The following is a 14,876-nucleotide window of genomic DNA, read 5'->3' as shown; positions in this document are numbered from 1 at the left end:
TAGTAATGTAATTTCTCAATAGAAAAAAGAAAAAGATCTTTAATAAGGGCAGGTACGTTGATTTTTATTCTGGTTTAATGGTATTATTGTGTAGACATAGTGTATAAACGTTATAACATAAATATATATTAATAACTGAAAAATTAAAATGTATATATATGTATATATTTAATGTAGAGAGATGCATGATGGCATTTTGTATGAGATTTTCAAACTGCATTGTGTTTTTTGTTGTTGTTTTTTTCTCTCTCTTCATCCACACTGTTATGCACTGTACGCCAATTTTCAGGCTTGTTTGTTCCCTTGTAGTTGTGGACTGTTTTGTACGATGCCATATTGTAATGTCATTTAAAAATAAAAAAACAAAAACAAAAGCAGCAGTACTTCCGGTTCCAGCCTGTGACGCGAACATCAGGCGACTGAGAGAAGTACTTCCCCCGTGCTCTGGAGTTGGACGTGGCCATCACGCACTTTATATATCAACGTGAGTGGGAAAAACTGATGCATAAAGTAGTATAAAGTTACTTGTAATCGTTAGATAGTGATGTGCAGATGGTGTAAGAGGTGTTTTTATAACAGCACGGTGGTTGTTAATGAGTGTAAAAACCTGCAGGACCTTGAGAGTCACGGTCGTTTAGACTCAACAAGACTGACGCTGATCTCGGTGAACATGTCACTTAGTGGCAACACGGACACAGGTTTATGTATACAAAATTGCAAAAATGCAAACCTGAAATTATTTCTTTTGAGATTGTTGTTGTTAACAGTCTTAATTTGCATAAGAAGTTGAAGTTTCTGCAGCCTCGTGGTTGTACAAAGTTGGGTTAATGCGCAAGCGCGTTGGTAGGATATGGTTGAGAAACTTTTTCATTTACAAACATTAAGGCATTGTAATCTAAACTCAATACTTCTTACTTACAAGGCACAATTGGATAGGAAAGATAACTTAAATTATAAAAAATAATATAATAAAAATAAAAGAGGGTAGAAAATAATTAAAGGAACAAAAAAAGAAATGCATAAATAAGTAAATAATAAGACTAAACTCATAGTTGAAGTCTGAGAAGAGCTATGATTTTACAACCCATAGACTATTTGAAATGAAACAACTCCAAAAATGATTAGTTATAACCAGTAACAGTCCTAATACATAGGCTATTAATTAACACGTGGCTTCTGTTTTATTGATTTTCTGCTACAAATATTTTTTTTATATAGATTCAAACCCTTTATTGTCATTGAGTAGTACAACGAAATTAGATTGTGACAATCCCATAGGTGCTAATGAAAAGATAATACAATAAAAAAAGAGATAGTTCAATATAAATATAAAAAAAAGATAATATAATACATAATAAAAGATAATACAATATAAAAATACAATATGTATATTGGTGAGATGACAGTTTTGCCAGATAACAGTTTTGCCATATTATTGCACAGTGTCTGTCAGATAATTATATAAGTATTGCACAGCAATAAGTATAAGTAGCATAATATTGGTATAATAAGTGTAAAGTTGTATATGAAAATATTGTGCATTTTCACAATTGGTCTTATCAAATATCTTAAACTAAGAAATTGAGCCCAAGGTGACCTCTTCAAATTGCTTGTTTGGTGCAACCAAAGGTTAGGTTAATCTTGTGTGGATCAGCTAATTGATTAATCAACAAGTTGTTTCAGCCTAAAAAAGAATGTATTACACTATATGTGTTTTATGTAACTGTATGCCTTCATAGAGAAGGACTCGTAACAAAAAGCTCCTATTTTTATACTAGCAGTCTCTGGTCAACACCTGTTGACTGTCCTCATTCCAAGTAGCACATGTTCATGCAACTTCTTGAAGTTATTTATTATTATATATTCAACTCTTGACCCTGGTAACAACAGTTGACAGAACAAGTCAAGTAATTGAATTAGTTGACAACAGTTGACAGAACAAATCAAGTAATTGAATTAGTTGATTGACACAAAATTAATAAGATATAATTGAGTAATTCAATTGTTTATCAAGGAAAATGTCAAACACTCTGATTCAGGTTTTTCAAATGTGAGAATTTGATGCTTTTTTCTATTTTATATCTTGAATTTTAGACTGACGTCTAAAAATATGATCTACGGATTAATCAATTATGAAAATCATCGTTAGTTGCAGCCCTAGACAAAACAAGCTCACCTGAACGTTGTGGTGAGGTTGTACTGTCAACAATCATTTATATATGTTCTTCAAACCTTTTCTAAACTTGTAAAATAAATGTTTAACTTAATTTCTTTCCAGCACTCATGCAGCGCTGCCTCACTCTGACCTTTGCCCGGCACAGCAGGCTCCTCTTGAGAAATAAATTCGCAACTGTCCACTGCCAGCAGTCAGCAGCCATGTCGGGTCTCCTCATCAACCAGCCCAAATACGCCTGGCTGAAGGAGCTGGGCCTGTCTGAGGACAACCCTGGCGTCTACAATGGGAGCTGGGGAGGCAGCGGGGAAGTCATCACGTCATACTGCCCCGCCAACAATGAGCCCATCGCCAGAGTAACCCAGGCAACCATGGCGGAGTATGAAGAAACTGTCCAGAAGACAAGGGAGGCTTGGAAGATGTGGGCAGATATTCCAGCTCCCAAAAGAGGGGAGATTGTGAGGCAGATTGGAGATGCACTAAGAAAGAAGATTAATGTCCTCGGGAGCCTGGTGTCTCTAGAAATGGGCAAGATCTATGTTGAGGGAGTGGGAGAGGTTCAGGAATACGTTGACGTCTGTGATTACGCTGTTGGTTTGTCTAGAATGATTGGCGGGCCTATGCTGCCATCAGAGAGACCAGGCCATGCCCTGATCGAACAGTGGAACCCAGTTGGTCTCGTCGGCATCATTACCGCCTTTAACTTCCCTGTGGCTGTCTATGGCTGGAACAACGCCATCGCTCTGACCTGTGGCAACGTCTGCCTCTGGAAAGGAGCTCCAACCACATCTCTCACAAGTGTTGCAGTTACCAGGATTGTGGCAGAGGTGCTGGAGAAAAACAACCTGCCCGGCGCTATCTGCTCCATGACCTGCGGAGGCGCCGATATCGGCACAGCCATGGCAAAGGATGAGCGTGTGGATCTAGTGTCGTTCACAGGCAGCACCCATGTTGGCAAGATGGTAGCCATGATGGTGCAGGACAGGTTCGGTCGTAAGCTGCTGGAGCTCGGCGGGAACAACGCGATCATCGTGTTTGAAGATGCCGACCTGAATCTCGTTGTGCCGTCCGCCGTCTTTGCGTCGGTGGGAACCGCCGGCCAGCGCTGCACCACAACCAGGAGGCTGATGCTGCACGAGAGCCTTCACGACGCAGTGGTTGAGAGGGTCTCCAAGGCCTACAAACAAGTCCGCATCGGAGACCCGTGGGATCACACCACCCTTTATGGGCCTCTGCACACCAAACAAGCTGTGGATCAGTATCTGGCGGCTATTGAGAAGGCCAAGCAGCAAGGTGGCACCGTGGTCTGCGGCGGAAAGGTGATGGACCGTCCTGGAAACTACGTGGAGCCGACCATCATCACCGGGCTGGCTCACGACGCTCCCATTGTCCACACCGAAACCTTCGTCCCCATACTGTACGTCCTCAAGTTCAAGACGGAAGAGGAGGCATTTACCTGGAACAACGAGGTCCAGCAGGGCCTGTCCAGCAGCATCTTCACCAAAGATATGGGGCGGGTTTTCCGCTGGCTGGGGCCTAAAGGATCCGACTGCGGCATCGTGAATGTCAACATTCCTACAAGCGGAGCCGAGATCGGAGGAGCCTTTGGTGGAGAGAAACACACAGGAGGTGGAAGAGAGTCTGGCAGCGACTCATGGAAGCAGTACATGAGACGTTCAACCTGCACGATAAACTACAGCAAGGATCTTCCTCTGGCCCAGGGAATCAAGTTTGAGTGAAGCCTTCCTTCATGGTTTGTTGTTTAAGCGTTCGATGAGTCCAAAAGGACAACACTACATGCATTAGAGGCAGAGTGATCTTTGTCAGTGCTTTTTTGCATTCAGAGAGGTCAGTTTGAATTTTAACAAAATTTGGAATCAATTGTCCTGCATCAAATCTACGTCTATGATTGTTGCTTCAGATATTAATCCTGGTTTGAAAATACTTTTGTGTGAAAGGTCAAATACTGTCCCCCCAAATGTTGGTGAGCACTTTTCTACAAGCACTTAGAAAGGGAGTCTGAGTGCTAGATGACTGTACCAGATACTTTATACTGTGTAAAAAAATAAATCTCACCTTTATTTTGGGAAAAAAAAACTGGAGTGGACCTTATTCATGTGTAGATTAAATCTTTAAATCATTATTGTCAACACAGACTGTTTAAAATCTTTTCATTAATATAACATTAATAGAAGGCGTCTATTAAATCACTGACTGTTTGCATCTCCTTTACCATATTAATATACTGTACTTTGCATCCTACAAGAAAGAGTCCCAGTGTGCTTTCCAGACAATAAAACAATAAATAAAAGGCTCGATGTTGACATGTGGACTCGTTCGGCCTATTCTTTGCAAACTTTCATAAAGATTAGAAAGAACTCTAAAACTGGGACCCGTAAGACGAGAACATCAGCACTTTCATCGCTGCTGGGTTATTTTAATGATCCTTAGTTTTCACATGCGTCGCTCAAGTATGAGTAAAAGCCACTGATTTAGGCAAAAAAAATTGGTGATACAGTAAAGTCATTGATAGATTGGAAACAAAATGTGCTAAAACTAATAACTGATTTTGTGTCCGACTGTAAAGTGAACTATGAACCCCCATACATTTCTGATGGAAATGACACTTGAAATGACAACTTGCTTGTATCTTAAAGCAAAGGCTTTTTAAAGATTGTGTAAAGTATTATGTAATTGATTATTAGTTCAAAAGACAAAATAGTATATATAAAACTACTAGGCATGGGAAAATATGAAAATTTGTCTAAAATAATTGTGTATCACGATATTATCCCCAATAATCATCAAAACATGCTTAAAACTCTTAAAATGACACTAAAACATACTGGAATCATTACATTACATTTTGTAAAGAAACAAATATCACGGATAGGACACATCTTTTTCTAGCGAACATGCTTTTTAGTGAAAAACACAATCTTAAATAAGGTAATCATAAATCATAAGGTCCCCCTGCGTAAATAAAAGATAAATATGTTTAAATAAAAATGGCAACAATTGTGTGAGTCTGTTGTTTCTTACATGATAATTCCTGTATTTTTAAAATCAGCCCTCATTTTTCACTTCTCTACCATGATAGTGAGCTAGACGGCTTTTTCAAGTGACACATGAGGATATTCACCATTATCCCGGTAATGAAAATTTACCACAATCAACTTATTGTGAGTGTAAAATCCTATATCGTCCCATCCTTAAAAACTACACTACAGCAAACCGTTGGCAAAAGAGGCAAAAAGTGACAATATTAACAGCAAATTTGAAGCACACATTTATTTTAGTCGAGCCAATGGACTTCACAACCCTTGTTTGGTTTTACTATTCATTGGATATTTTTGTTTTTTTTTCCAGCATTGTTTAACGCAACTAAGAAATGATTCCAAAATGGACTGGCGATAGGAGTAGTGTTTAAATAGATGATCTACATTACCAAAGGAACCCTCATTATCCTCCAAAGGCCCTTTTCACAGAAGACATTTTGATTTGTCATAGTAGGAAAAGCACAGGTGTTCCTAACAACATTAACGATGGCTCTGTTATATTCAAGTGTAACAGTGACTCAGCATGCATGATACCAGCAAACTGAAGCAGCTAAATGGAATCCAGCCATCATTCATTTGATTATTTACACCCGTGACATGTCAAAATGACTTCAGTGAACTGTTGTTTCAGATTCTCATGTTAGAAGAGGTTCAAATGTCCTTTGAAGAAACACCTACAGTATGATTTCCTTGACTTCCACCCAGGGCATTGCTGAGAGGCTTCAGCTCCGCTTTAACCTGAATCAATGAATCTTCCTCATATCAGAAATTCTTGTAGCAAACAACATGCAGAGCGGTGTCCTCTTGTTTTAAAGGTAACTTTATGTACTGTACTGTGCTGTACTGTACTGTAGTGTACTGTACTGTAACTGAAGATGTTTTTGATAACATCAAAATGACGTAATGGGAGTAATTAACCCATCCTGGAGCTGTATTACAACATGTTTCCCATGAATAACAGGATTTCTGTAACATTTCTTGTAATGTCTGTCACTACAGTCTTGAGGAAATCAACTCTGTCCCTTTAACAGAAATACTACTCCATCTCCCATCCTCCATAACCCCCCATATGCTGCTCACCCTCCCACTCAGCAGCAGCAGCAGCTCTCCACCTCATACTCCAGCTCTGCTTTTCTCTCTCTCTCTCTCTCTCTCTGCATTTACTGCTCCTCCCAGCAGCATCTACACTCACAGCTGAAAGGAAGAACTGAAACGACAGCGCTCTGTCTGTACGACTCACAGTCCATGCCATTTAGGACGTATGCAGAAAACGCCCACTTCCTCTGCTGCTCATCTGCACTGGAAAAAGGTAGAAAAGCTTTCATTATTTGACTAAATTTAAAAGATTTTAATGTGCATTAGTGTGCACGTTGTCCGGTGTTTCCTCTGGATTCATTCATTTTTTGATTCACTGCTATAGCAAAATAACTGCCAGGGTAAATCTGAAATTAAAATAACTGTATTTTTTGGTAGAATGTCAATGTAAAGCACAAAGAGGCACATTCATACGGTTTGGAATATGTTTATTCTAACAAAGCATCAAAAGAAGATCTGCACTAGGAGCATCATTTCAGTTAAAACCGAGATGGGTGTGTACAGTAACAGAGGAAACACTGGTGACTGTGGTATTTTGGTTGTGAACTCGTCAAACCGATCTGTAGCTCTGGCGTCAACGGTTGTTCTTGCTTTTCAGGAGGTAATACCTTATATCTCGTGGTAATAAATGAATTATCATCTGGTATCATAGCGTTGCAGCTATAAACGGGAGGCATTTGAATAGGGCGGCATTAGCACATCAGGGTTGTTCCTCACTTCCTTTAATTCCTTTTCCCATACACGACTGGTGTGATTCACTTCTTTGGAAACTCAGAGCGTGTTAGTTCACGCTTCGTGTTGCTCGTTGCACCCCGGATTTACAGAAGTGTCTGGGATTCCCCTGGACTGAAACACTCTCACTTCTTCTCTTTGCACATTTCCTCTGCAGCAAACAAAAAGCTGTAAGCTCCTGGCCTACTCATTTTGGGGTTAATTGACTCTTTCATGTACATTTTACACACGTCACAGGTGCTTTTATTCAGTGCAAATTATAATACAGATTGACATGAAACATTTATGAACATGCAGCCTATCAGTCACAGTATAGTATTTTTGAATATTAGATATTGCATTCACATTTTCAATTAAATTAATTAAATTAATATAATTTATACAATACCAGTAACAAATAAATTTGTATTTATGAAAGCAGCCCAGGATATTTTTACTCTCTGCTCACTCAAACGTTCGGACCTCAGATTAAATTTATGTACATGAGCGGACAGTAATCTATTTTATTCTACTCTCTAAGTGAGACAAACAGGAATTTGAGGTGTCCGGATAGCGTGACTCCAACACAACATGAGAGGCATTATCACAGAAACGATGAGGGCTCTTCACCCAGCTGCTGCTGTGTGACAGTCTCTCATGGGCCGACAGCAGCGCTGAGATTAGACAAGGACCTGACACAGGGAGGGACAGAGGAAACTGCTCTGGACTTACACATTATGATCTGAAGTGATCTCTTGAGAAGCTCCACGTGAATGTCACTGTGGATCCTTGTTACGTGACCAACAAAGGATCTGCTGGTGAGGGTGATAGCTGATGTGCCAGATCGCTCTTTCTTTAGTTTAGATGCAGTGTAGGTAGCCATACATTCGGATTTAAAGGTGTGTAGCATTTTGGCCGATCTATTAGCACAAATATAATATAATATTCCGAACTATGTTTTATTTGTATATAATCACCTGAAAATAAGAATCCTGCTGTGGTTTTGGCTTAGACTACGCCCTTCATATCTATATAGGGAGCGGGACTTCTTCACAGACAGAGTATAGAAGCAAAGAGATGAAACTCTGGTGTTTTTTGACAACAGCGGTTGCTGCCATTTTGGACTGAAAACGCTAATTATATTTATACGATTTTATTGTTCAGCATAGGCCATTTCAGTATAATATGACAATAAAATAGAAATAATTTGTTTTACTTTTGTACGGCACTATTTAGGCGGACGTTTTACTTGCGTCCGGTAGTCGCTTTCAGTCCAAAATAGCGGCTTTGCTGCTGGGCGCTGATGCTGCAATGGAACGAACAATTGAACTTCACTTCTTGGCATTATATGTTCTATGTCACAGAGTCCACCATGTGGCACCACCATGTTTCTACAGTAGCACAGAATGGACAACCCAAACACTGGCTCTAGAGAGAGACTTTTGCATTTTCACATTACCTGAAGGCCACCATAGTTCTCTGACACGCTTGTGAAACTGCGGTAACGTGAGCAGCAGAGTGCAAAACGTGGTACCGCCAGCCGCCGTCTGACTTCTGTTGCTCCTAAAGTAGTGTTATTATGGTAAGGATGGCCTCTGAAACAGGCGAACAGCGTTACCACGATTTTGCACTCAGCGGCTCACATTACCGCAGTCTTGGAAAGGGAGGAGTGAGCGACTCAGTTGCAATCTAAAACTTCACCACTATATGCTGCCAAATCCTATACACTGTACCTTTAAGTACAGTAGAAGAAGGGTTTTTTTTGTAGACTTCACAGAAAAACATCTGTTCACATCTCCAGCCCATAACACAAGAGTACTTATATTTACAAATGGCATTAAAATTATCCATTCTGGGGGAAACAAAACATAATATGTCCTTTAAAGAGATAGTTCATCAGCTGTGTTTGACTTAAGATGGATAATTTCAATTGGGCGCGTCAAGCCCAAGCTGTGCCAGTCAGCAAGTAAAACCCTGAAACTGTCAACATCTATTTTCTTCATCACACACAGAGAGAGAGAGAGAGAGAGAGAGAGAGAGAGAGAGAGAGAGAGAGAGAGAGAGAAGTGGTGGCGAGCCCAGCGAGGCACGCATATTTTAAGTCACTTTGCACTCTTCAAGAGGGCCCTTTTTCAATAATCCATTATGCATAGCAGCTCTGGCTCTCCCTGGTATTTCTCCTACCTTCTTGACGTCAGTTGCCATTTGTGAGGGTTACCCTGGCAACGGCCAGCCTCCCCGGGAGATGTCTGGTGGATAAGACGGCCCTGATAAAGCCTTTTAAGGTTCTACTGTTGCTACACCTTTTAATTGCCTTTGATACAGTGGAAGTATTACATGGGGGTCGTCGGGACGCGTCGCCACATGTGGGCAAAAAAAAAATGGGAACGTGCTGATAAAAATAGAGCATTGAGAAGCTGCTTCAGATTGACGTCCCATTATCTCCACTTGATTCGATCACCCACGTTCTGGGCTCATTTTTGAGCAGTCCTGTGAAACTGAATTGGACATGATAGATCTATTTTTGCTCCACTCTTCCGTTACACAAAGGACACATGTGTACGACCCATTTTAACAATGTGACATTGTAGTGATGAGATAATATGTAAAGACAAGATAAGCTCATCATGGTGCCTCTGAACAATGTGCGGATGTAATTATGAGATAATATGAAAAGATCATATATCATCCAAGTTACTCATGTAAGCCATTAACCCCTAAATCCCCTCTGGCATGCAAACTTGTCCATGCACATTATTGATTATTATAGTACATTTAAATGTATTATTGCAGCAGAGGCCATTGTAATTTTGCATCTATGCAAAACATCAGATGGCAAACAGTAGGATGAAGAAAACTGCCACGAACCTGTTGTTAGTTTTGAGCCTTTTTACAGTAATGAAGAGATACTAAAACCCTAAAACCTCCCTCACATGCAAATTATTTCATTCAGCTGCCTGACTGCTACTGTACTTTACCACACAACGGACGCTAAATTTGCATCCATGCAAAAATGTCTCACTCGCGTGCAACAATACAGTTGAGATACTGTACACGGTACCTGTTCCAGGCTCCAGGAAGCTATTTATAGCCTCACCAACATGTGTGTCTTTCTTTTTTTTTCAGACACCAAGCTATTGATGTGCTATTTTTACAGTGTCAATTTGCTCCCTCCCTCTCCGTTTGGTTGCCAAGCAATGGACCAAGGGACCTGATTGGCCAAGGATGTGCTTTTGGACACCTTGACTCTGATTCTCAGCTGGCTAATGAATTCAGTATTTTTTTGCTCACGAGAGGCGGAGGAGTTGACTCCTTCTTATGTAGTTTTTTATGTCCTTCTAAATAAATCTGAGGTCTTAAAAGGCAAAACAAAATATTACGCAATGAACTGACTGTTGAAACATACTGTGATTGGAGTTGAATTGTAGTTGCATGATTTATATCTAGCTTTGAGCATTCATTAATTAATTTGTTGAGCAATTTCAGACGTGACATGACAAATAGTTTGGGCCGACCCAACATTATGTCATCATCTTTAAAACAGGTTAAGGCAAAGACCTGTTTGTGTATCATCGTTCATCACGCTATAGCCTACATTCAAAGGAACAATGGGTAACAATGAGGAGGATCTATTAGCAGAAATGGAATATTATATTAGTAACTATGTTATGTATAAACATCTGAAAATACGAATAGTTGTGTTTTTGTTACCTTAAAATGAACCGTTAATATCTACATAGGGAGCTGGTTCTCCTCACGGAGTCCGCCATCTTTCCAAAGTATCCAAGAACGGACTAATCAAACACTCGTTTTTACGTTACCTGAAAGCCACCTTAGTTCGCCAACATGCTTGTGACACTGCAGTAACGTGCACCGCGGAGTGCAAAACAGTGCTACCGCCAGCTGTGTCTGAATTCTGTTGCTCCTAAAGTAGTTTTATGATGGTAAGGATGGCCTCTGAGCGAGGCGAACGGCGTTACCACGGTTTTGCACTCGGCGGCTCGCGTTACCGCAGTCTTGGAGAGGGAGGAGTGGGCGGAGGGGTACTCAGTTGGTTGCAATCTACAACCACACCACTAGATGTCGCCAGATCCTACACGCTGCACCTTTAACAATGACAAAAAAAAACGTTCAGATGTCATGGTTCTTGTGAGGATGTAAGGACTATTTTATCTCTGCAGATTTGTGGCTATGATTTGGTATGAATCATCCAAATTCTCTAAATTGTATGTGAGGATATTCAGCTATATGCAGTGAATTATAGGCCAGTATGGAGGAATTAATAAACCATTTCTCATTTTGAGAACAATTGTACGGAAACACAAGCAACACATTGCTGTATTTAATAATGTATTATATTTTAATAATTACCTATTTCCAGGCTGCACTAATGACAAACCAACCATAACATATGTTTCTGCTATCATGCTAATCCTAATCCTCATAAAGTGTTTAGGGGGGAAATTGGTGTGACACACCTAAACTACTGCTGTGTGAGTGAATTCAATTAGACTTAATCTGACCCCATGCCACTCCGAAAGGAAACCAAGGGCTGGGCAACTTTCATCTTCCCTCCATTGATTGTGGCTCGTGCAGAGATATGGAAAAGCCTATCCCACTGCTCCCTTTCATTGGTCCCATTAAAAATTCATCCTGTCCTAATGGTGAGAGATCCCTTTCAATGAGCCCACTGCAGGCCAACCGTGGTGTGCCGGGGTGAGACTTGGCACAGCTGTCTCCTGGAACAATCCACACCTTACAGCTTTAAGTTTGGGTTTTGGGTGGTTTTGAAGTAGCAAATGATTTATCTTCACTGTTCTGTATTGTAGTTACTGGATATACTGTAAATTATTCAAGATTCTATAGTGTAGCAACAGAAGAAACTACTTTTGTAGTTAATCCCTTTGTCTTCATGTCACTTTGTACAATAAGATTATTTATTAAAAGCATATCATGCCTGCAACTAAATCAGTAATTTCTTGATTAATTAATCTAATTCTTGGTGTATAAAATGTCATAAAATATTAAAAAATTACAATCACAAGTTCCCAGAGCCCATGATAACATCTTCAAATGTTTTGTTTTGTTCGAGCAATGGTCCAAAACCCAAAGATATTCAGTTTACCATCATAGAAGATAAAGAAAAACGGAAAATATTAACATTTGAGAAGCAGGTTCCAGTGATTTATTTTTCATTTTTGCTTACAAAATGTCTGAAAAATAAAAAATGATTATCAAAATAGTTGCTGATTAACTGTGTATTGATTGACTATGTCATTTATTGACTGTTTTTTGCAACTCTATATTTTTTTCTGAGCATTTTAGGACCGCCACTAACAATTATTTTCTTGATCGATCAATCTGTTGATTAATTGTTTGGATTATAGAATGAAAATAATGAAAACGGCCATCACAATTTCACAGAGCCCAAGGTGATGTCTTTAAATGACTTCCAAAGCCCAAAGATAATCAATTTACAATGACATAAAAGGACAAAAGCAGGAAAATCCTCATATTTCAGAAGATGTAACCAGTGAATTATTTTCCATTTTGCTTACAAAATTACTCTAAAAACGAATTATAAAATAGCTCCATATTTTTTTGTGAGAATTTTAGGGCTGCCACTAACAAAAATTTTCTTTATCGATTAATCTGTGGATTCATTGTTTGGATTATAGAATGAAAATAATGAAAACGCCAATCACAATTTCACAGAACCCAAGGTGATATCTTTAAATGAATTGCCAAGAATCCAAAGTACAAAGATAATTTTGGATTTACAATCACATAAAACAGAGAAAAGCAGGACATTTTTGAGAAGCTGGAACCAGAAAATGTTTGGAATTTTTTGTTTGATAAATAAATTAAATTGTTAATCAATTGTCAAAGTTGTTGCCGATTAATTTTCTATCAATTGACTAATAGTTTTTTTTTTACCTATTAAGTATATGTCTTGCTACATGCAGACTTAGATCACCTTTTGCTTATTACAGTGTCATATAGGCTGGCAGTTATCTTTGAATAGCTGCAAAACACCTTTGATTTTGTATCTGTTCCTGCACAGCTTGACTGAAGTAATTTGTACTTATATGAGCTGCTTTGATATGCAAAATAAACAGAAAACATGCAACTTTACACTAATGCCCACAGGTCACAAAGCAAAGTCACAATTGGTAACAGATTCACAGAGTAAACAATAAATACCTGTTCTTCTCCTCACCTCCAGCTTTAATACTAATACAGTAGATTCACTCTCAAGATTCAAGATTCAAGATGTTTATTGTCACGCTGGTCATACAGCTCCAATCGTGTGAAATGCTTTTTGCTGGGAAGCTCCATTAAAATAATAAGTTATATTACAATTATAAAAGGAAATACTTTGTACAAGGGCATACTAAGAACATATGAAGACCTAGTTTATTCAGTGTATTGGTATTTTACCAAATGAAGGAGTGGAGTTTTTAAACCCAAAATGTGTCTTTGTAAACCTGAGGTAAAGCCATTTGAACCACTACTACTACTACTACTACTACTACTGCAGGCTTTATAGGTATAAAATCTGTTTCCTGGATCCCATTCGGTTCCTTTTTGTTGAGGGGGCTGACGGACCGTACCATTTCAACCCGCAGGTTACAAAACCCATTTCAGACATTTTCCCCAAGCTAAAATGGAAATGTCATTACGAACTGTTTTGGAATATAAATACAAAAGGATTTAATAAGAAAACTGGTATTTTAATAACGTGTTGTATTGGTTAAAAAATAAAAAACGGTCGATCTATTCTCCGCCGCGCACCCCTTTAGCGTAGTGCTGTTGCCATGTTCCCACTTTCATGGGTGTGGTGATTAGCTTGCTTGGGTGAAAATTTTTTAGTCTAATCTGACCCAAGTCGTCGCTCTCTCTCGCTCTCTGCTACCCTTTAAACCCGATTAAATTGTCTTAAATATTATCTGTGATTCCTCTCTCAGAGCTGGGGACCATGGTTGTCGTGTGAATAAACTGGATCTCGGATTAGAAGGACGGACAGAGCCAACAAACAAGAAAGAAAGAAGCCTGTTTCAGGTAAGGTGGTGGTGGTGGTGTAGTCTTGATGTTTTTGGAGGCTTTTTTTAAGCTATTTCCTGCTTTAGCTCACGGTTGTTTGTTTCTATATTGAAGGAGGGAGATGTCAAAAAGCCCGTGAGCTAGAAATATTGTCTTTTCTGTGAGCAAATATGTAGATATTGACATAACTGTTACCTACTATTTGCCTGTTTTTTCCTCCTGTGAGCGACATCGACTGCTATCCGAACGCGGCCTTTTTTTAACGGCTGTTTAACGGCTGTCAAACGGCTCTCACGCGGAACTCAACGGTCAAAAAGCTTCTATCACTAGGGCCAACATAGAATTCATCCTCTATCACTATGGGCAACATAGAATTCATATTCTATCACTAGGGGCAACATAGAATTCATCTTCTATCACTAGGGGCAACATATAATTCATCTGTTCCCATTTCATACATCAGGCTTTCTCATTAGTGGTTTGCACGACACCCTGCGTAGCTTCTTCTTTACCCCCCTTTTTTTCTCCCATTAAATATACATGTCAGTCCGCCTTCATTGCGAAGCGGGCAACTGGTAGCGTGACGTGACGGGGCGAGAGCCATCATGCAATTTGTTGCTTGTATCAGAACATGTCTGATTTGTTATTATTAATACATGTCAATTTGAACCTGCAGTCTATATTGTGTTTCCATATGATGCAGCTTCCTGTCTTGGCTGTTGACAGTCAGCATGTAATAAATCAGGACAGTGGGGTTGTTGTTGGATGATGAATGCTGGTGTACAGTATGATGT

General features: G+C 39.4%; 2 protein-coding genes across 4 annotated transcripts in view; both read left to right on the top strand.

The window, feature by feature from the left end:
• Positions 1-345: 345 nt before the first annotated feature.
• aldh7a1 (aldehyde dehydrogenase 7 family, member A1) lies at positions 346-4,497 on the top strand. Its single transcript, XM_037770311.1, has 2 exons — positions 346-484; positions 2,279-4,497. Exon 2 carries the CDS (start codon positions 2,284-2,286, stop codon positions 3,910-3,912), a length of 1,629 nt encoding a protein of 542 aa, XP_037626239.1. The 5' UTR covers positions 346-484; positions 2,279-2,283; the 3' UTR covers positions 3,913-4,497.
• A 1,911-nt stretch (positions 4,498-6,408) lies between these two features.
• The window catches only part of LOC119488144 (guanine nucleotide-binding protein subunit beta-4), a 29,860-nt gene continuing 21,392 nt past the window's right edge, over positions 6,409-14,876 (top strand). Inside the window, exons 1-2 of one of the 3 annotated variants that reach the window (XM_037769481.1) lie at positions 6,409-6,541; positions 14,007-14,100. The gene's annotated coding sequence lies outside the window, so the exon portion shown is untranslated. Of the gene's footprint in view, positions 6,542-13,315; positions 14,101-14,876 lie in introns of those variants that run through there. The other 2 variants (XM_037769480.1, XM_037769482.1) reach the window with 2 other exon arrangements.

This window comes from Sebastes umbrosus, chromosome 5 (assembly GCF_015220745.1).
Source record: "Sebastes umbrosus isolate fSebUmb1 chromosome 5, fSebUmb1.pri, whole genome shotgun sequence".
In the NCBI taxonomy this organism is placed as follows: domain Eukaryota; kingdom Metazoa; phylum Chordata; class Actinopteri; order Perciformes; family Sebastidae; genus Sebastes; species Sebastes umbrosus.
Note: the sequence above shows the minus strand (reverse complement) of the source record. Positions and strands in the feature narration are given on the sequence as shown.

Coding starts and splice junctions, on each gene's coding strand:
- aldh7a1 (XM_037770311.1), top strand. CDS start 2,284: ATGCAGCGCTGCCTCACTCTGACCTTTGCCCGGCACAGCAGGCTCCTC.